This window comes from Sebastes fasciatus, chromosome 21 (assembly GCF_043250625.1).
Source record: "Sebastes fasciatus isolate fSebFas1 chromosome 21, fSebFas1.pri, whole genome shotgun sequence".
NCBI classification, from domain to species: Eukaryota; Metazoa; Chordata; class Actinopteri; order Perciformes; family Sebastidae; genus Sebastes; species Sebastes fasciatus.
In genome coordinates, this window is record NC_133815.1 from 18,735,989 (window position 1) to 18,760,038 (window position 24,050).

Sequence of the window (24,050 nt, forward strand, 5' to 3'; positions counted from 1 at the left end):
TTGACGCATTAAAGCTGCAGTGGGTAGAAATGGAGAAAATATGATTTAAAAAAAAGTTATTTTTATAAAACCTCACTATCTTGACAGTAGTGCATGAGACAGATAATCTGAATAAAATCATGTGCCTCTGTGTCCTCCGGTGCTCCGAATAACATCTGTAAGATTTCACAGACCGGAGGAAAACAACCAATCAGAGCTAATCTGGAGTCTGCCATCTCTGAGCAGCTCCGATCAAACGGTCAAACTAGGCAGCGCTGATCAAATATGAATCAATATCCTGTTACTGTAATGCCTATTTCTCTCCTCAAATGTTTTCAGAAACATCTTGTAGTGTACCGTTTAGCTGTAAAATGAGAAGGTTTGTGACCCGGCAGCCATGTTGAGATAAGTTGAGGAACTACCAAGCACCGCCCATCAGCCGGAGCACAGCCAGTAGGAACGCTCTCTCTCTGAAACTAGAAAAATTAAGGTCCAAATTTACACTACATTTTGGTGAAGAAAAACTGGTATTGCCATTTTCAAAAGGGGTCCCTTGACCTCTGTCCTCAAGATATGTGAATGAAAATGGGTTCTCTGGATACCCACAAGTCTCCCCTTTAGAGACATGCCCACTTTATGATAATCACATGCAGTTTGGGGCAAGTCATAGTCAAGTCAGCACACTGACACACTGACAGCTGTTGTTGCCTGTTGGGCTGCAGTTTGCCATCATGTTATGATTTGAGCATATTTTTTATGCTGAATGCAGTACCTGTGAGGGTTTCTGGACAATATTTGTCATTGTTTTGTGTTATTAATTGATTTCCATTAATAATTATATACATACATTTGCATAAAAGAAGCATATTTGTCCACTTCCATGTTGATAAGAGTATTAAATACTTGACAAATCTCCCTTTAAGGTGCATTTTGAACAGATAAAAAATGTGTGATTAATTTGAAATTCATCACAATTAAATATTTGAATCGATTGACAGCCTTAGATATAGTGTTAGGAAAAAACGTTCCCATAAAATCTATGTGAGTTGAATATTTTAAAGCAACAGAGGATTTCTTTTTTTCATGGTAAATATTTACAACACTTAACTGTAAGTATAAGGTTGAATCAAACTACGGGGACATAAAGAGATGAAGTATACCTCACATTTATTCCGATACACATTAGCTCAGTTGTTCCCAGTGGACACGGGGGTACTAGGAATAAGGTAGACAAAGACACCAGGAAGTGGCTGACAGCTCCAATAAGCCTGGATCGTGACAGCTGTGACAAGAGCTCCCAACGGTTCACACAAACAACACGCACACTCAGTCCTACAACACACATCCCATGTGGTTTCTCTTTCACTGTGTGCGTGCACAGAAGCTCGCAAACAAACACATGACAGGCTGAGAAGCGCTTCATTAATACCGCAGGACGTCTTGGGTGTTGACGGAGCAAATGGGGGTCCGGAGGGCTAACAGAAGCAATGGACGGCCATTAGACGTGACGGAGGACACATCACCTCCAGGTTAAACAAAGAGCCACACATACTTCAGCTATAATTTGTTGGAAGGAAACAATTTGTTTCCACTCTCTTTCTCGCCTTCTGACCTAAAGACTGTCTGTTTCTGTCTCTGTTAACTGATAGCATATGTGTGCACGTGTGTTTATTATGTTAATGTGACACTGCACCAAATTATGACAGATTACCGACGGAGATATAGGTGCATATTTACACAATAGTAAACATATTGTAAGCTCACCATTATGTGTCAACGTTAGTGTGTATAAGGTGTATATATGTAATATGCTCTCCTGTTATGTTTACTGTATTTTGTTTGTTGCTTGCAAAATTGTTAAGGGGGCATATCATGGAAAAGTCCCGCATTCAGTGCTTGTGCTCATACTGTATATTACCAACCTAAAAACTGTGAAATGTCACATGCAGGCTCAATAGAATATACCGCCCACAGCTTGAGAACTACCTTTGCAAAGGTGCACCATATTTTTCTTGCAAGTAGGGTTGCTAATTTTGCCAAACGATTATTAACCATTAGAGAGAAAAGATTAGTGTGTTTCATGCAGGGGTGCTGTGGTTGTAGTGCCTAACAAGCCGCCCAGCTGCGACGATAAGCCGATGCACAAACAGGTTAAATCCATCATTTATCACCGGCTGCAGGGTATGTGCAAAACAGACAACTGAGCCCCCAGTTCACCCGACCGGCAGAGTTACTGTAGCAGCCACGATGCTGCGTGTTTTTCCATGGATACATGCAGCCACTTTCCCAGTAAAAGTCTCCACTGCATCATTTAGTAACGTTATAGCTGTGAACGTAGCAGTAGCAGTGTGTTAACAGTTTATTTGTCAGTGAATAAATGATACAACTCCTCAAGACCCAAGCCAAGCTCCAGTGTTATGCTTGCCAGCCACCTGCTGATTAAAGTGAAGGGGGTTAGCCCCGGAGATAGCAACAACTCCGGCTCAGGCTCTCTTAAGGTGGGCTGTTAAGGTGGACCAGCTCTTTTCCTTTAAGTGACAATCCGCTCCTCTGAGATTTACTCAGCTTTTTTATTTCATTTTTAATATTTCTTTTAACCGTTTAACCAATAGCATTAATTACCGTTAATGTTTAAATGGTTAATTATTAACATCACTACTCGCAAGCCGATCAGAGCAGACTGGGCTTTTTTCGGGAGGGGGGTCTTAAAGAGACAGGCGCTAAAACGTTTCAGACAGAGGGTGAATACAGGTATATTCAGACAGACTGGATGAGAACAATAATGTGTTTTTAGAACATTAAAGCATGTAAACATGTTCTAGTAGAAACCCAAAATACAAGTATGAACCTGGAAATGAGCATGATATGTCCCCTTTAAAATCTGACCCAATTCTTCCGAAGTGTAAAACTAAATCACTGGAATGCCCCTTTAAATGTAAAATGCAGCAGCTGTTCATTTAGCAGTGAAGGGAAGGTATCATAAAAGCTGTTGTACATTATTGTTCCCCAAAAATAATAACTCAGTGGATGAGTAGTTTTATAACGTGTTTAAAACACAGCAAGAGTGTTCTGTCAAAAGGAGCATAACAATATGACAGTTCAGACAACGTGCCATGTTTTCTTTTTTCATTTATAGTGATGTTTTTTTTCTGACGGTGACATGTAGACACACACAGAAGCAATAAGGGTGAAAAAGGTGTAGTAATAATAGCTGAGATAATAATAGTCTGTCATTTTTTAACACATTAACCGTCCAATAGACGGAGCACAGGCTGTTTACTGACTAACCAATCCATCTCTTTTATCTAGGACAAGTGTGCAGGACAATCAGAGCAGACGGGGCTTTTCCAAGCATTTCAGACAGATTTTGGTCAGTACAGGAATATTCAGACAGACTATGAGAACAATAGTGCGTTTTATGAACAATAAAGCATGTAAACATGTTCTAGTAGAAACCCAAAATACAAAAGCATGAACCTGGAAATGAGCATGATATGTCCCCTTTAAAAACCAACCAAGATGCAGTTTCTTCAGCATGATGAGAAGTCTGTTAGAAAGAAGCCGTGAGAAAGCACATACTGTACATAATAAACTATTCTGTTCGAGCTAATCCAAAAAGATCGTTTTGCAGTCCGGCTTTGCCTCTTGGCACTGCTACCAACATTCATCAATCACTTGTTATCTTTGCCCTCTTACACTGCTGTTCTCTTACAGAGAAAATAATTGGAAAGATGGACACTGTAAAACGTAGTGCAGCTGGTACATACTTTGACCAAATGCCTCCATACCGATATTGCGACGATGTTGTAGGGTTGACTATTGGTGCTATTACTAATACAAAATGATGTTTTTGGTAAATAATCATCAGTAATGTGGATATAATGACTAAGTGGGTAAAGGCAAATAATAGAACAGCTAGAAGAATCTGGTAAGTTCAGAAAATCACTTTACTGTAATACAGCCATTAGAACCAGGAAAAGACAACACATGATATCGATATAATATCGATATATTATAGTGCAAATATGTTGTGACACAAAAATATAAGCAGTACACACTGTAAGGTTTTACAAAAACACTTTTTAAAGCGGAGGTGACTTATCCGTCGTAGTAATCACTAAATCCTTGTGGTAGACAGCAGGGAAGTATTGAGATGTCAATGTCCTGAGATTACCCTTGAGACATGTCCTCAAGCTGAACTGCAGCCTTCGGCCCCCATGGCTTGGTTCCATTCCAAAACTCAGCCCTGCCTTGCTTGTCCACTCGGCCTCAGTCAACTCCAAAGATGGTGTTTTATCTCCTTGAACTCTACATGAATCCCTTACACTCACTAAACTGTTCTGGCTCATCACATTGGACAATACTTTGCACATTCCTGCGCAAAACTGTCCAGCTTTGCATTTTTTTTAAATATTATTTTCATATCTTTGTCCTTCAAAAAAATAAATCATGCTTTTTGATGTTTGCAGTACTTGCATTTATCTTTTATTTTCTCCACTATGTCTATTCTTATGCACCAAATACAAAGACACATTCTTTGATGTGAAAACCTACTTGGTAATAAACCTGTTTCTGATTCTGCATAAGGCCTGTGGAGGTCAACAGCACTAAAAATATATAGAGAAAGGGACAGGTGCTGTGCGAGAATTGCGAGAGTAATGAATAGAACGCAAGAGATAAAGAGACAAAGAGAAAAAGTGAGAGGGAAAAAACAGAGCAATAAAAAAAAAAAAGAGAAAGAGATAAATTGAGAGAGAAAACGAGGGAGACAGATCGAGTGAGGGAGAGGCAGTAAATGAGAGCGTGGGGAACAGAGGAGAGCCTCCTGTGGAGTTTCACTTTTGGAAAATGAGTCAGTCTCTGCAGGCGGGTCGACGACAATCTCTGGACAGATTCCCAGCTCCCGTGATGCTCTGCTGCAGCTCATGACGGGACGGACATGATATGAGACGCTGCTACGACGCGTTAAGGTGCTGAACAACCTCCAACTAAACACAGATCTGCTCTCACTGACGTGTCCAAGTCTACACACACACACACACACACACACACACTAACCTGAGATGAGAGAACCCACCCTGCCAATACTCCTGCATGGATTGATCTGTTTCCAAGTTAGGGAAGTTGTGTGCTAAGCAGTTTTCTGTGCAGGGAATGAGCTTACCTAAATAAGATACAAAAGGAGGTAATTTCTCACTTTGACATGTCATACTGGGGACGTCTGCTTTGTGTGTGTGTGTGTGTGCGTGCGTGTGTTTGTGGGTATATGTCTATAGGATTGTAAGTTTATTAACTGATATATACGTGTGTGTGTGTGTGTGTGTGTGTGTGTGTGTGTGTGTGTGTGTGTGTGTGTGTGTGTGTGTGTGTGTGTGTGTGTGTGTGTGTGCACACTTGGAGTAATTTGTTAACACACAAATGAACCAGAAACCTTGACAACATGAACAAGCTGCACATGCAGATGGTCGACTCACAAGCCAACGGACAGGCACTGGGGAACAGACACACAAACAAAACTGAGCCCGCTACAACCTACAAATCATAAGAATTTGCGTTAACGCGCTATTATGGCGTTAACTTTGACAGTAGTAGTATTTATAATTCGTATTAAGTGTTACCCCCAAGAATATCCCTCCACAAGCCTAGACTCCCGTTGGCCACTGAGCAGCTCCATTAGAGACTGGGCGTCTGCTAAAAGGCACCTCAACAGATCGTGTCGGGGCTCAAAAGAGCTTTTCAAAATCCCTTGGTTCTCTCTTCACACACACCAATCTGCAAACCAATGTTACCCACACACATCACTGACCAGTTAGTGAAGACTGAAGAGAGGCTAAATTGGCTCTGTGTGCATCAGTGAATGTGATTGTTTAGCTGTGTACAGTATACGGCGCTGCTCTGCTGGTATTCACCATGATATTTCTGCAGGGTTCAAGGTCTGGACCAGGGTCATGGATAATGACTGGGTGTAAATGGCAGCCTCCGTTTCCATTCCCTGGTGGCTGCTGAGGAGCCGACACCGAGCTAATCTCTGGAGAGGCTCTGTAATCTCAAGAGGACCCGCTGTACTGATACTACTGCAGGCAATCCCGTTGGTGTGTGTGTGTGTGTGTGTGTGTGTGTGTGTGTGTGTGTGTGTGTGTGTGTGTGTGTGAGAGACAGATGGAGTCAGCTATTGATTTTACTCAGTGTTGGCGTTGAACTTACGAGCAATTCCGAAAGTTCATGTGTCTGTGCAAGTACGTGTTTGTATGTGTGCTTGTGCATGTGTGTTTTATCAGTGTGCCTGACATGCATTTAATAAATCTTACGTTTGATATTCATAATGGAGGACAGAACCTGCCAAAAGTAAATGTAAAAATCTAAATAAATGTAGCCGTTAATTAATCAATGACATGTGACATAAATTAATATTTATGTTTCAATTTGTTTCTTTATTTATTCATCTTTGTATTAATTCCCTTATTTATTTACTCTTCTGTTTAATTTTTGCTTTTATTTATATATTTATTTTTATATTAATTCATTTATTTTTTTATTTTGCATTTATGTATTATCTATTTTTTATTACTATTTTTAAATGTAGGTATTTATTTTTATGTATTTATGCATTTATTTATTTATGCAAAATTTTCCCTTTGCATTTCACCCCTTATTTATTTCTATATTATTTTCCTTATACATTTCTTTACACAATAAAAATTAATAAATAAGAAATACATGAATAAATAAATAAAAGGGAAAATTAAACAGAAGAGTAAATAAATAAAGGAATTAATACAAAGATAAATTAATAAAGAAAATAGAAATATCAATTTATGTCACATTTTATCAATCAATTAATGGCTACATTTATTTCTAATATTATTTTTGCTACATTCAATGACATATTTAATCATTTATCAATCAATCTGTCTACCTGTCTGGCCATAACATTAAGTCAAAACCTGGATTAATATACAACACTGCAGCATGGATTAATCATTAGGTTGCTGTTTAATCTGATTAGTTCCATTACTTCTAACTGGTGGAGGTTTTTCTACAGTAGACAATCTTTGAGAATACATGGTAGCTGCACCGTGGGGATGAACAACACAGGCTGCATGTGTGTGTCAGAGACAGAGCACCGCGGAGCCTTCCCTGGTTCACTCCACTGCCTACTGAGATGAGCCCATTCCCTCGACCCGCCCCTACCCCTCCACGCCCTTTGATGGATTGGTCCGAGGCGGGTCCCTGACTGCCTCACTAACCCGTTCTGGATGCAACCATCTCCCATGTGGGGTAACGAGCTAAAAATCGATTGTGTAAGACATAAAATTGGGTGCATCTGAAGCAGCTATATTTGCTGGAAGCAACACATAGACTCTTCTATAAGAAGTTTCACCACAACTGTTTAATCTTTCTAAAACACTTATACCATCACAGTTATTTCAAAGATGATATAACAAGTCGGGGTCTTGGTATGTGTTGTTCTATCTTAAAAGCTATGTAGCCCTGTGACAGCATCAGCTAGGGGTGTAACGGTACACAGAAGTCACAATTCGGTTCATAGCCCGGTTCAGGAGTCAGGGGTGGTGTGAGTTTGGTAAAAAAACAAATGCATAAGGATACATTTTTTTCATTCAAATGTGCATTGGCATACATCAGACCAACAATACGTCATCCAGAGTAGGCTCTCATGACCACGCCCACTTTCGGGGTAAAATCCCGTGTCCCTCATAGACGGTAACAGAGTAAACAGAAGAAGTTGAAACATGTCTCCAAACTTCTACTTTAAACAAACCGCTAATAGTAATAACGCTATGCTGAAGAGTTGCTGTGTAGTTGGTTGCACCAACAATAAATCCAAAAACTCTGATCTCCGATTTGTTCCCCTGCCGTGTCCTAAAAAAGATCTAATAGAGGGGCTTTATGGCCCCAAGCTATAGACCAGACCAGCATTGCGTTATCGCAGAGGCTGTGCTCCCTTTTGGGGGAAAGAAACTCGCTGTCACAAGAGATAAAATGATGAAAAGCTGTTGTGTAGCGGGTTAACCGAGGCTTTCACACTGACATTTGAGGCTTACATACTGGTGACAGTGACTTGCTCGTCTCCAACTAAATCTCAGCCTATAGATCAAACAGTTGGTTATTAACACGTTGGTTTCTTTACAGACAACACAGGTCAACCTGCACTTGACCCATGTGTGTGCAGTTTGACAGCAAACAGCGCCGTGATGACAGCCTTCCCTTCTTTCTTCACAGCCAATTGGATAAAAGCCAGATTTTAAAAAAAGCATCTGTCCTTGAAGTGGTTTGACTTTTGATAACTGGAGCCAATAAAAATGTGGGACATCGTCTCAATATATGTGGGACGTGGGACAAGAGATAAAAATGCTGTGCAGTCCCTCGTAAAGTGGGACACCTGGTCACCCTAGGCGGGGCACCACAGGCCGCACTTTGCCACTGCTCTGGTGTGAACTCGGCGTTACTCTTATAAGTCAGTTAAGGTAGCACTCACTTGGGGTACATAATTGTCCTTCAATGCAGGTGTGAATACAGTAATGTACTTTTATGAAGGTACAAATGGTCAACCCTGTTTCACCCATTTACTGCAGAACTAAACCGTGAAGCACCTTCCCTTGTCAGACACATATCTGCTCTGGTAGATATACATAGATCTCCATTATCAGACATCCACCACGTCTAAAAGGAACCAGGTCATACGTAAGCGGGCTAAATGACAGACCAATCAATGGCTGCTTATTGTTGGGACCTTAGGCCCCTTTCTGATTCAATTACCTGCTATGATGAGGAAGAGCAGCCAGGCAGGGAGGCAGGCCGGGCCGAGCCCACAACACTGTGATTAATCGGGCCGGGGCCACGGAAATGGGTCAGAGAGCAGGGGAGGACGAGAAAGAAGGAGGGAAAGGAAAGAGAAATTACAGGCTGGGGGATAAAAGGAGAGGAAAAGACAAGATAGAAAAGAGGATGACAGAGGGAAAAGGACAGATGAGAGAGATAAGACGATTTGTGGAGAAACAAGAGGAGATGAAGGGAGGGATAAACTCAGTGGGCGAAGGTGTGGGAGCAGACTGTGTGCCTTGAACGCCCCTCTCATCCTTCATCTGTTGCTCTTTGAACTTTTACGTCTATGTGGTCCTCGCTCTCCCTCTTAATGCCCGTCTTCTCCCGCTCTCCTACTGTCTTCTTTCTGTACCTCTTTTAGTAACATTTATTTCTTTTTACCTCCCTTTACGTTCCCTCTCCCCTTTCTTTTTCCTGTCAGTGTTTTGCTTCTCCTTTCCTTCATCCTTTCCCTACCTTCTTCTCTTTAGTTCCCTCCACTCTCCATCCTTTCTTCCTTCCAAGATTATTATTATTTCACACGTCCACTGTCATGCCACCTGCCTTTAAAAGTCTGCCATTGATCATGTGTGTGTGTGTGTGTGTGTGTGTGTGTGTGTGTGTGTGTGTGTGTGTGTGAGAGAGAAAGAGGGATGAAGACGGAGCGGTAGCCCGCCAGCAGTGGTAAAAGGCGTTCAATCAGACTGGAAGATTGAGAAGGCCTCCTGCCTGGGTGTGAATTAGAGCCGGACAGATTGAGTTAGCCGGTCCCCGCTGAGCAGCTACACACAAACACAACAGGATGCTGTTGATAATGAGCAGGTGAAGAATGACGACAAATGATTTCACATAAAGAAATATCTTCATTGGTTCCTTTATAAACTATGTATTAGCAGCAGTTGTGAACCAAAGTCTTTTTTTCCCCCAAACAAACTTCTCTCAACATTTTTATCTCTCTATTTCATCATTCGGGTGAAAGAACCAGACCAGTACCTCAACATGTAATGGATGTTTCTTACTTAAATACACTAAAGGCTGCAGACATAACAATTTCATCTGTCTAAACAAGGGCTGTCAAAGATAATAACTCGTTAACGCAAATTCTAGCTTGTTGTGATGGAGGATAAATAACGCCCCAAACTTGCGCCAAATTTTGGCGAGGAAAAACTGGCAAGACCATTTTCAAAGGGGTCCCTTGACCTCTGACCTCCAGATATGCGAATGGAAATGGGTTCTATGTGTACCCACGAGTCTCTTTTTTTAAGTGGGGTTGTATGAGGTACTTCTCCATAGTCAGTGTATTACCTACAGTAGATGGCGGCCGGCACGCTCCCAGTTTGGAGAAACAGACAGGAGTACCAGAACTGGAGCAAGGCAATGTACTACTGTGGACGGGGGGCAGCAGCAAAACAGATTTTAGACACCTACAAAAATGCAATATCAGTTTAAGGGTACGCTATATTTTGAATATTTTCAACGCTTTATTTTGTTGTCAGACAAACCTTTCCGACAGGGAACTGAGGCCGGTATTTATGCTCTCTTCAAAGCCACCAGACTCCACTGACAAAAACTGTAATTTTGCTGGTCTATCGCTGCCTCGATTGGTTCGTTGTTTGTGTTATTATTTGACTTTGGTGTTTTAAAGGGTAAGTTCAGATTCACCAAAGTCACACAATAACACAAACTAACTAACCGATCCAAACTCTACTAAAATTACTGTTTTTGTTAAAGGAGTGTGGTGGCTTTGAAGAGAAGGTAGATGGATATAAAGGCTTCAGTTCCCCATCGGAGGTCTTTTTTTTTTTTAAGTTTAAGTGGTAATTAAGGAAAGGGCTGTCTGACGGCAAGGTAAAGTGGTAAACATCTTAAACTTCTATTGATTTTTTCAGGCGTCTAAAATCTGTTTTGCTGCTGCACCCATCCACAGCAGTACATTGCTTTGCTCCTGCGCTGGTACTCCTGTCTGTTTCTCCAAACTCCATCTACTGTGGGTTAATACACTGACGATGGATAAGTACCTCACACAACCCCACTTCAAAAGAATCAGAGCTATCCCTTTAAGTCCCCAAGAACAGTGTCATTGTGACATTTCAAAGACACCTAAATTTACTTGAAACCTACTAATGTTATATAGAGCGTTACAAATGGCCCAATCGATGCCTCTCTAATGTTGTTTGAACAGGGTGGCTCTCAGCAGCAGGAAGGAAAAAACACAGTCTGATATAGATTAGCTGCTTGAGAATGAACACATTTCTTCAACAAGGACGACATTTTCAAAGTCACGTTTGACACTCCTGCGTCAATACAGAGATTCATGGGTTCATTACAATACTTCCATTAGGCAATGCTTTTTCCCCCTATACCTGATAAAAATCATCTTGGAATAATTTCCCAAACATCTGACATAATGTTACTAACACAAAATGTCTGGTTTTACATGCTTTGGAGTCCCTGTTGTTTGTCCTACATATTACAGAGATATTGGCTATATGGCAGACAGATGAGATGAAGCTGTGAATTCATTAAGTTGATTTAATTAAGTAGAAGGATCAATTTCGGAACAGGTTCGATTTTCTCAAATTTTTTCGCATCTGTCAATAGGCAAAAGAGGGTTGTTTGGCCACCCAGAGCCACCGTCCGTGCAAACGCCATCATCCAAAATGACATGATAAACATTCACTTTGTCTCCCAGCACAAAGCACTTTACTATAAAGAAATAAAAGTATACAGAGATGCTGAATTTAAAGATAGATTGTGGCTGGTGATTGCAGAACAGCTTGGAATCCGTATGGTCAAAAAACAAAGGATGTAGGAAAGATTGCAGATTTTCGTAGTGGCCAAACGGTGGTACTACAACATACTTTTTCCCAAAGACTTAAATTGGAAAAGAGACGTCTGTAACTCACCAGATTATTTTTTTTAAGTAAATCAACTTCCCAGTATGAACACTTGAATAGCCCTTATTTAAATCATTAGGTCTTAAAAGTTGTAAATGCACTAATAGCCAAATCCAGAGTTATTTTCCTTCAAGACTGAGGCTGTAGGGAGGGCTGGGGGCGGAGTTATATGAAATGCTACTGCATCTGCTCTATTGGCCCAATGGATGCGGAAGATCGCCGGATAATCAGGGTACTTTATGCGGGAAAATCGCCGGATGATCCAGGTACTTTAACACTATTTTGGCTCCATGCGCCACTGAGAAATCATCCTAGGAATGAACGTTAGCCCGCCTCCAACGCTGTATCCAATTCTCTTAATACACCCATGAATATAACAGGTACTAGGTGATCTTTAAAGGCTATCCAGGCTAGTAAAGCCTACAGATATGTAATATCCAGCATCTGATTGAAGCATGTTAAACTACTTCTTCTCTCACACCAAATGTGCGAGTGCAACATTGCAAAAAGACCATTATTTTAAATTGATAGAGTAGCTGTGCTCTCCTGCACATCAGGGGGCACACACTGCAATTCACCGCCTGTCCAGTGGTATTTGGAAGTTATGACAGTGTCATGTTACTTCTGGGTTCAAAATCCAAAGCATGGCAGGGAATATTGAAATGCCAGGTCAGAAAATGTATAGTGTGATTGTTTACATTCCGTAATAGTCCGCTGAATCCTCGCCGCTTTGTAGGATGAGTAATAGAATGCACTTCATCCTACGCTATACCTCATGTAAATTATGTGCACTTGTGCATTTGGTGTGAAAGATTGGTAACACCCTGAGCGCAAGGACAGAAAAAATGGAGCTCGCAGCATCCCATGGGTGACAAAATGTATCTTTGGATGCCATTAAGTGATTTATTTTTCACTGAGGATGTCTGTGAAAAATACACAAGACTTATCATCACGATGTCCATTTGTGATCTGCACAATCACCTAACACACCCTGTAGAAAGTATAGTCCCATTTGAATAGGGCTGAAGACAGTCTTTTGGTAGAAACACATGCTTTCCTTCTTTGTGGGTCATTGCGCTCACTCGGAGGAAGCACTCAATCAATTTGAGGTATTGAGGCAGAGCCACTGAGCGGGCGGCTAAATTACAGTCCTGCAGGTTGAGTGCGTCACATGCTCCCAGACTGTACTCTATTCCAGCCCATTTAACTGACAGAGCCAAGCACCGGCACCCCAGCACATTTCTCACCAAAATATTACCATATCGTCACACTGGAAACTGCTCCCCAATGACAAAATCCCCTAAATTAACAGGGAATAGGGCAATTATGCAAAAAGGAGACTATGAAAGACATGCCTGGCAAACAGGAAAATGGGTACCTGAGCTATGGAGTGTGGCTGTGGGCTCAAACTGCAAATAACCTAACAGAATCCTATTTCCTTTGTCTTCTTGCTATAGAAGTAAATTCTCTTTGATGAATAGTGCATAATTTGTGTGGTCAAGAACAAGCATAGAGGTTTCAAGAATCCATTACAGTAGGCTCTCTTTTTTTACTGTGAGAACTTACTGCTGCAAGTTGGACCATAGACTGTATATATTAAGTGGACGTAGTCACCCATTGGTTTGTGGACTGCCGTTTTGAAGCCTCAAGTTTGGCAATTTTAGTTTTTTGCAACGAGAAGTGGCAAGAGAGGGTGGGGCTAAGTACAACCGAACGCTAAATAAGATTGTTTTAGGTGACCAAAAAAGGTTATAATTACTTTCATGAACTGAAAACACACTGTGAAACGGTTAAAGTTAAGGATGTCAAAGTCAATGGGATAATAATGTGTTAACGTAAATTCATTTTAACGCCACTAATTTCTTTAATGCATTAAAGCAACTTGCGAGGTTGTAGCGGTGGTAGTGACCTGTCAATCAAAACGTAGCCACGCCCTAAAGCATCCCCTGCTTTATGGTCTATTTGACTCTAAATGAGACCATCATTTACTAAATGAAAATCATGCTGTATTGAAGAAGACTTGAAACTAGCGATTTAGACTATAAACTCATGTTTACAATGTTTACTGAGGTAATAAATCAAGAGAGAAGTAGGCTCATTTTCTCATAGACTTCTTTACAATCAGACTTCTTTTTGCAACCAGAGGAGTCGCCCTCTGCTGGAAAAATGCAAGTTTAAGACACTTCAGCATTGGCTTCACTTTTCAGACCCGGAGGTAGCCCACTGATTTGGACTCAAGTCTGGAAGAGATGTTTCCAAAATTCAAGTTTGGCACTTTAAATTGCAAGTTGCGACAAAAAAAAAAGAGTAAGAAATCAAACGATTAACGCGGATGTCTTTGAACCCATCCACAGCCTGAAACAGACACATACTCTCCTCCAAGTTCACTGATAAAACCCTTCTTTTCTACTCATTTCTGTCCTATTTAACAGACACAGCCCTGTTGTGATGGGACTTTGCCAGAGGTGCATCTCTCACCAAAACAACCACAATGTCACATTAGAGCCCAGTCCCCCTGGCACTTTCTCAGCAAAAAAAAAAACATGTGGCACTGCTAAAAATACCTGCTTTTGAATCATTCACGACATACACTATTTAGAGAGCTCATGCATACTCATGACCCTACGCAAATATGTATCATCAGACTCTGACTAGCAGGGAATTCAATTAATGGGATAACAGGGGGCTGCAGCCTGAGCAGCGCTGCTATACTGTTCACTAACAAACATAGGTGAAGCAGTGGCATGCAGGGAAAATGATCTCTGATCTAAGTCTCTGTTATGCTTCTAATATTCGTACAAAACATGGTTTTAGGTTTGCGGCTGTTTTCCCCATTGCATAATTAAGGTTTTACTGTGAGATTGCTCTAGTTCTAACAGCACATGCCTTCCACTCACTGACAGATGTGAGGCTAAATGGGTTGTCACAAAGATTCAGTAGTCATCACTTTACAAAAAAAAATGATCCCCACAACAGTGACCCCTATGTACCTATTTACAAAAATGTCTCAACATGAGACAAGTGGGGATCTGTGTGCAGTTCATTGGATGAGAACTGGATACAGCATTGGAGGTGGGCTCCAGTTCTATCCTATGAAATTTGCTCAACTGTGCATGATGCATAAATGGCTCCACTGCCGAGTATAAAATTAACCGGAGCTGCCGGCAAACTTCCGCATCAATTGGGCCCATATAGCAGGCGCTGTAGCGTTTCCTTTAAACTGGCACGTGGACAACACTGGGACAGAGAAAATGTCATGAACCATGTAATTTGTACTTTTCTTTTAACAGCGTCGTTAGCACCACGCTAACAGTGCTAACAGTGAAAAGAACAGTAAACAGTACTGACAGAGCTAACAGTGTTAATCTGGGAGGGAATCTGGGGGGGAACCAGAGGGTGGGTGATACGCTTCCACAACAGTTGTAACCGGCGTATGAGCGCTAGCCAGTGGGGCACACTCACATGAACTAACATGTACAAAAAAAAAACGCAACGACCAGCCTGGCTATGTAAAGAAAGCAAGGAGAAGCTGGGATTACAGCACACACAGAGAGAGACTTCATTCTCTGCTCAGGTAGACATTACTCCTCTATATCTTTACGTAGACGATAGTTGTTTGCTGCTGTATTAATGTTCTGGATATTGTATAGAGCACCTTTAAGTTGAAAATATTTGTTGTCTAATTCCATTGAAGAGAAGAATCAGGAGAAAAACAACGGAAGATATAAAAAGAATAAGTTTCACATCTGCATGTCAGAAACAACCTCTCAACCACACAAAATCCACAGAAATGACTATGATGGATGATGCTTCTTGAACCCATACGGCAAGTAACTTCAAGTACCCAGGAAGGCACATTGTGTTCTCGTGCACACAAAACATACACATACAAACTTGTATAACCTGCACTTTCACATCACAGATGAGTTTATATATATATATATATATATATATATATATATATACAGTTGAAGTACAGTGAAGATGTGACACAATCCTCCTGCCTTCTCCACAGAGATCTGCTCCTCTCGTTCCCTGTAAAGACAGCTCATTAAAGAAATATACAAAACCTACATTCCACTTAATGTAATGTTAAGTCTGTAAAGTGTTCTTTGATAAGTGGCTCATTACACAACCCTATGAATATCCTATATGCACATAGCACAGTAGAGCGGTTTCACATGGTGACACAGAATGTCAGATGTAATTGATTTTAAACCATTATCGCAAAGAAATAACTCATTTTGATTATTTATGTGGGTGTTTGTCTTGATGAAATATACTGGAGGAGCAGTTAAAGTTGCTGTGCCTCAGCAAGGGGAGGAGAAGCTCAGCAAAACTAACCAAATAAATCATTTTAATTAAGACGATTTTTTTGCCACCCCCATTCACAATTTATCCACCGGGGCGCCCAGCAGTAAACTTGTCATCTCATTTTTTGTCCCAACTTTTTTTTTTGTTAACAAAACACTCGGGAGATTATTAGCACACATTTTTGGGGACTTTTTATATGCAGCTTAATTGGGACTGAATCTTGTCAAAGTACCGCCGAGTTCACTAGAGCTCATGTTCTGTTTCTAATTTGGAGGTGGACCTCGGTGTCGTCACACAGCACACAAAGACAAATTGGACCAGCAGAGTTCCAAAAAGCCACACCAAGACTTGACAGTTTGACTTCTTTTCTTTCAACAGAGCATGAAACTAAAAGAATCCATGAATAGCTGCTATACAATATGTCAGGAATAAATAATGAGTAATTCAAATTCTTAAAAATAAAGTGTGGAAAATATCCAAGAACACTGGAAATGTATATATACATATACTGTATAATGTTTTTTTTTCATGTTATGCTTTAAAACATACAGTGTGTAATTTTCTGCCACTAGAGGTCTCTCAATCAAAACTATTACAAAAGACGGAGTTTGGTGAAGTCGTGAAGTAAAGTATCTTGGAATCATGGATTGTTTTTAGCTTGTTTCTCTGATAACTTCAGATCAAGACGTCTGTCTATCTGTATGTCCTTGGCATATCTCGAGAACCGTTCATCCGATCTACTTCACACTTGCCGGGTGTATTGCCGGGGACCATAAGGGGTGCTTTGTCAAATTTGGTGCTATTTGGACATGTGGCACCGCACGTGCGATTGCGCTTTGTGCAGCAGCAGGAGCGGGAATTTAGGGCTTTGCAGACCACATTAATTACTGGCAGTTCCTGGGAGTTTTCTGTGCTGTCTGCACAGAACACTGAACAGCTGTTAACCTGTACTTCCACAGCAATTTACAGTGCCGCTTACTGATGAAAATCCCACTTTCCATGCAGTGCTGTCCAGCATATCCTCCGCAGCCGGCAGACCGCCGCTCATTGACTGCAGTTCATCTTTGCTGCTGGATGCTGGATATACAAACGTAAAACCGAACTTCTTCTTCAGTTCCCTGGAGGCAACGAGCGAGAAGCGGTTCTCGACAACGCTGCAAGCATCACTTCCTCGGGGGTCAAGCAATCGGCCCAAACAGGCCCTGCACTGGTATAGTTAAAAACGTCAAAGATCTAAAAAGTGTATTGTAAAAATGTGGCTTAAAACTGGATATACTGGTCAATTTATAACAGCTTCTGACAGACAACCACAACACTGATGCATGTGCAAAGAGGATATGACACCATTGACAGGTGACCAAGTCAAACGGACCGTTACCTTGATTCAAATTACAGATGTCTATAGGTTTGAACATTGTTGGGATAATGTAAGTACACCACTCAATAAAATATAGAATATAGGTGATAGGTTTAGTCATTTTTAGATTTTAATGCAGAAAAGTTACATTATTATACCTGTAAATAAAAACAACACTATTTTCAACCTTCTCAGCCTTCCACACAGGAAACTAACGTAGACGCCAGCATCAACAGTCTCACATACACCACTCAATGCACAGGTCTAAACATTATTCACCAACACATGCACCACAAGTCAAACTTCCAGCACAAGCTGCAGTAGTTCTCTGTTAGATATGAGGGAGATGGAGACGGTTCCTACCACTTTGCTGCTCGGCGGTGTTTGTGCCATCCATTGCTCCATTGGATCCCACTGTGGAGCTGGATGGGACATGCTGCCTAAGTGGAGGGAGGCAGTGTGTGTGTGGATGCTTATAGTACATATTCACATGTCTATGGGAATGCCATGTATGGAGCTGTGTGTGCGTCAGGAATATTATATGAGAGCTGTGATGGGGGGAGTGTGTGGAGTGTGTGTCTTAGTTGGTGGCTAATCAAGTGTCCCCTATAGGACATGACCACAGTCATAGGAGCTATGAGTGTCGCTGAAGAGTGTAAGTGTGCGTCTGAGTGTGCAGTGAGGCGCGATGCCAGGTTTTCTCTACTGGTCTGCTCAGCCCTTCATGCCTCTGCAAACACGTATGAGTATGATCTTCCTCTTTCATGGCATCCACTCAGCCACTCCTCCCCATCCCTCCATCCATCCATCAGGGCTGGGTCGATATCTTCAGATTCGATACTATCAGAATACTTGGGTTGTTATTCGATATGTATTGTGATTTTTACGTACTGCGATTTATTGCGATTTCTGTTAACTTTTTTAACACTAGACCATGGGAAAAAAGTTGAATCAAACACGTCTTAGGACTTTTACTTTAGAAAATATCTAAATTAATACAGTAAGAATGTTTTATTTTTAGCATGTATGCAGTCAGAGATGTCCTGAAGTCAAATATATCAGTCACTGTCAGCAATTGTTATTACAGTTTTTTCCAGCAATATAATCCAATCAATTTTATTTCCATATATGTATTTCGTATATACAGTTCCCTTTGTTAACACCTTATTTTGAAAATCGGACGTAGTCCCACGTGTATACTTCCTTTAACTTCTCCAAGTCTGTCTCTAGCTCTCCCGTCAGCTCCGTTCTCTTTATACATCCATGGTCAGCTCCATCGGGGCCGTTTGAATGCGTTTAACATAAATGTCAGTATATGGGTGCTCTACAGTTGTAGCGTCGGCCCATTTGACCACGGAGATGAGAGTGACGGCTGGCTTGACCACACGTTACCACGATACGATAACGTTTCCTGTCCATAACAGAGTCAGCATGCAGCTTTAGCCGTGATGTCTAGCTCTGTTTTTCCTGTTAATGTGTGAAACCCAAAGTGTTTCCATACTTTACTCTATGTGTAGTGTTTACCACTTTGGATTTAAAATGCGAGGGTTCAGGTTGTATGCACGCAGACACTTCGCTGTTTTCTGCTTTCTCGTTACGGTTCCCTGCGGTTTGTTTTGTTTGACGGATACGGAACGGATATGACGTCACGTTACTCAGACTACAACAATAAAAGCGGTAACTTCCTTTTACCTCCGCATTGACTCAAATGATGCAAATATATTAATTCTGGCATTAAAAAAATCGCGATACATAGGTGAATCGATTTTTTCCCACCCCTACCTGCCATCCATCCTCCCTTATTAGACTGTGTAATGTGTCAATTACATGTCACCTGCGCTCAAATACAGTAAAAGCTCACATAGAGGCTGTAAGAAAAAGGGTTTTCCTCAATTGTTGAAATAGAATAGACTATTACATTTACATACAGCTGGTGTATTTACATCCCAGCCATTTACTCAAGTACAAAGCAACAGAAGTCAGTATTCATGAGCCAGTGTGAGTGTAAGAAGATTGGTCATGAAGAAGCGCAAGAGGCAAAGATCCACATTCAGAGCAAAAAAAGGGGGACAGTGCCAGAAGCCATTCCAGATGAGAGAGAATATCTGCATGTGTTCTTGTTCGGGGTGTCAGATGTTTTATGGAACACTTAAATTATTCAGCTGAGTTTGCCTTTCGACTGTCTTCTTCTCTGCTCCTCTGAAGGGACTGCAAAGAACTGTCATCGTACTACCTGGTGTAGTGCTGCCATCTTCAGGCCCCAGCTGGTAAGGCACGGGTTCTTACAATAACACAATATCCACAGAACAGTTGCTTCTCAGGCATTTAGCACACGGATCAAAGAGGTTTCGAGTTGAAGCACACGGCTCAGTTGTAGATTTAACTGATTATTTCTCTCTTTGTAGTTGAAAACGCGGCGATCACTGAAATCCGCTGCTGTAGTCGACTGAAAACCAGCAGACTGTTGGACTCCATGGGACGGTCAGAGGGCAGGTGGAAGCAATTCTTTAGGGGATTTATGAGACTAACATCAAAACATAAAACCCCCCTGCTGTTATGATGCTATTATGAGTTCCCATTAGCCTCTGATGTGAGTTTTCTACTAAGAAACAGGAAAAAATATATATATAATGTTACAAAAGAGGGTTTTCATGTTAAATGGGTGTCAGATGTATGTAGTGAAAATTCAGCAATCTTCCCTTATGTGTCTATAAATAGCAATCCACAGCATTTGGAGACACAGTTGGTGTTGTTTCCTCCATCTGCACTACAATGGAACTACATCATACAGTATGGGTTAATGAACATACATGCACACACACTAAGGGTGATGCTTTGACCTCACCAGCTGCACCTCACATACTGCGCAGCATGATTACATTAGGTTTATATATTGTGTTGTTGTTGCATCATCAACTTTGGATTATTCTCTGCTGATGTTCCCGGTTCTATGAAAGAACAGATTGTTCATATTCCTCTTTAGTAACTCCATGCAGACTACAGTCCTAGCAGAGTATTAATGTAATCTTTTGTGATCTTTGTTCATCTAACTCACAACAAAGAGACAAAGAAAACAGGCTGACAAAGGACTTCGCTGGCCTTGTGTTAAAGTCTGAATAAAAACAAAATAACCTTTGAGAGCATCTCAGTCTACCGAGAGACAAACTAGACACCTCACTCTCTTGAAAAATAAAACCTTTAATAAAATGATATCATTGTAAACCGTGATTTAAGTAATCATGAGTCATTCAGAGTTAGTTGCAGTGCTTGAAGTGGGCCGGTACTCACCGGTACGCAAAACCGGCACTTCTACATTTTACTCTGTGGCGTACCGTGACTTTTTCTTGAGCACCGGCACTTCTCAAAAGCTGCCGGTACTCTTTTCTGCCCTCTCCATAATCAGGTTCTCTAGGAGATTCATCATAATCAGGCGGCACGGCGCCATCATAAGCTGTATGAACATAAACAAAGAAGGAGCATCTGGACGAGCCGACACACAGCACGGGCAAGGGGGCCGAGAACGACACTGATGTAATTTATCGATACAATACGTCCTTTATTTCCTTTTGTAAAATAATGTGAACTGTTCGTCGTAACTTTTTTTAGTTGTGAACAATTAGTGGAACATTATTTAAACGTTTTCTGAATCTGTTCTTCTGATTAATAGAATATGATTTTACAGGGCAAACATTTCCAGAAGAATTTAATGTTCTGATGAAGGCTGTGATATGTGTAAATAATACAGTAATTATTCAGCTATAGTAAGTTTTGTCTTTAAGTTTAACGTTTCATATCTTCATCTTAAAGTTATTTTTCAAACTCCAGGATGAATGGCAGAAAATGTTCCCTTCTACAGTGATTCCTGCTAGAATTCAGACAAAGCAAAGATAATTGAAAGGACAGAGACACTCAAAAATCAACAACTCAGATTTTATCCTGCAGCAATCTCACAACCCTCTCTGACAAAAGAGAGACATTTAACAATAGCCTACAGTTATTCATTTTGAAATAACGGCGTGAAAAGAACACTTGGTGATTTACGATGGGCTGTTATGTGACCCGTCACTGTTTTGGGGACGTGAGGTGTCATGTTTGTCAGACAGCTGTAAGTTTGAAGTTTATGGCACATTTCTCACTGTAATTGTTCCCCTGCTGTTCATCACAGTCATATAATTCCCACCGGAGATACAGGCTTTAATGACAAACTGATTAATCTACAGGAAGCTGATTGATGAGGTATCAAATTGGTCATTAAACTGAGACATAAATGCCGAATACACATGCACACACACATCCAGAAAGTAAGTTAGTAACTCTGGAAAACTCGAAAGAGAAAAGATGTACAAGTGCAGCGTGAACAAGGGTGTCATTCACCTCAAACACTGGATCTGAGAAACTAATTTATTTTCGAAATAAACCTATTCAGCTGTTCCGCACAATGTGAAACAAGGCAGAACAATGCTCTGTAAAGGGAACTTAATTAACCTGCTCCTCTGGAAGACGTCTTCCTCTAATGAGAAATGAGGCCCAATACTCTAAGTAAACTTTCTGCACAAAAACCCTCCCACTCATCTGTGCAAACATTGCCTTCAATAGAGCTCTACTCCGACAACAAAGACATCCAAAAAGAACAAGCACCTTTGTAAAAAGATGAAGTCGAAGCAGACTTTCCTTCCCTTCAGAAGTCCCATATGGTCGCCTCTTCTGTGTCTCCTCAACTGAATTACTTTGACAAATGCTTTTTTGAACAGATGTGGTAAATAAACACAGGTTTACATAAATCATTTTGAAAAATGAAAATTCCAGCCAGATTGTTAACTCACAACTCATCTGTTTAAAAATCTGGATAGTATGGAATCATTTTTGAACACTTAATAAATCAGACAGTGTCAATAAACCTAATACAGCAATTACCCGCTGCTGCCGTTATAGATTACAGTTTTTACAGTCTGTAACGCACATTGTAAGATTATAATTTACAGTCTGTAACGCACATTTTTAGATTGTAATTTACAGCATTTATTGTGCATTTTTAGATTATAATTTACAGTCTGTAACGTACATTTTTAGATTATAATCTACAGTGTTTATTGTGCATTTTTAGATTATGATTTACAGTCTGTAACGTACATTTTTAGATTATAATTTAGTCTTTAATGCACATTTTTAGATTATAATCTACAGTCTTTAATGCATATTCTTATATTATAATTTACAGTCTGTAATGTACATTTTTAGATTATAATTTACAGTCTTTATTGCATTTTTAAATTATAATCTACAGTCTTTATTGCACATTTTTAGATTATAATTTACAGTCTTTTATGCACATTTTTAGATTGTAATATATAGTCTGTAACGTACATTTTGAGATTATAATTTACAGTCCTTATTGCACATTTTGAGATTATAATTTACAGTCTGTAACATACATTTTTAGATCATAATTTAAAGTCTTTAATGCACATTTTTAGATTATAATCTACAGTCTTTAATGCACATTCTTAGATTATAATTTACAGTCTTTAATGCACATTTTTAGATTATAATTTAAAGTCTTTAATGCACATTTTTAGATTATAATCTACAGTCTGTAACATACATTTTTAGATCATAATTTAAAGTCTTTAATGCACATTTTTAGATTATAATCTACAGTCTTTAATGCACATTCTTAGATTATAATTTACAGTCTTTAATGCACATTTTTAGATTATAATTTACAGTCTTTAATGCACATGTTTAGATTATAATTTACAGTCTTTAATGCACAAGAGGGGGCGTTCATATGGACTCTTCTAGTGAAAACGGTAAACACGACCCCATTTGAAGACACCACAACTTTTGCGGATATTCCGTATCATAGCAACCAGACGCAATCAAAGCGTCTCAGCTGAAAAAATGCTACGCCTCATTGCCTTTCTGTGTTCTGCATATAACAAATAAACAAGTATTTCATTAGTTTTAAAACTGTCATCTTTGTCATTTAAAAAGCAACACTATACCTAATAATAGCTTAACAAGAAAGATTGTTTATATAGCGTTGAAATCAGAATTTAAGAATTTGCCAAAAAAAAAAAAAAAAGCAATAATATCGCAACTTGGGCTGTTGAGCCAATCATTGCTCCACAGGGGAAATTCCTTCACTGCGACAGCCCTACTACTCACATGAATCTTCTCTGCATGTAGAAGTGTATAGAGTACCTGAGCACACACATTTCCAATACTGAACCTCCTCAGTATGGGATAAACTGCAGCGAAGAATAGAAAAAGCACCAAGTCCAACGGAAAAACAAATGAGCCACCTAGATCGGTTCAGACAGGCCTCACAAATAACACAAGCACAGCCTTTCTCTCTGCGTTGCACACCACACACTCTGAATGTGAACTGTGTCCTACCTGCGTGACTTTCTCCGTGACGTGGTGCGTCCGGTCGATGAGCTTGCAGGGAGCTATGATGTCCATCTCCCCGGTGGGCAGGGCGATGAGTGGGTCAGCCTTGAAGTCCACAAAGTTGAGGGTGATCTGAGGGATTTTGGAAATGGTGCGGTACCGCATGAGGTCCGAGTCCGACGTGGAGTTCAATATGTTGTGCTTGCTGTTTACTGCACCTGCAAACACACACACACACAGTGACGTAAAAATCAAAGGGATGATAATAGAATAAAGTTGTGTGTTTT

The 24,050-nt window shown here is 40.4% G+C and overlaps 1 protein-coding gene across 2 annotated transcripts in view; it reads right to left on the reverse strand.

Annotated features, from left to right (window-relative positions):
• Window positions 1-24,050, reverse strand: part of kcnh2b (potassium voltage-gated channel, subfamily H (eag-related), member 2b) — a 285,936-nt gene that overhangs the window by 97,929 nt on the left and 163,957 nt on the right. For both annotated transcript variants that reach the window (XM_074621285.1, XM_074621286.1), the window contains exon 6: window positions 23,770-23,981. In XM_074621285.1, coding sequence (XP_074477386.1) covers window positions 23,770-23,981 — 212 coding nt within the window. The remainder of the gene's footprint in view (window positions 1-23,769; window positions 23,982-24,050) is intronic.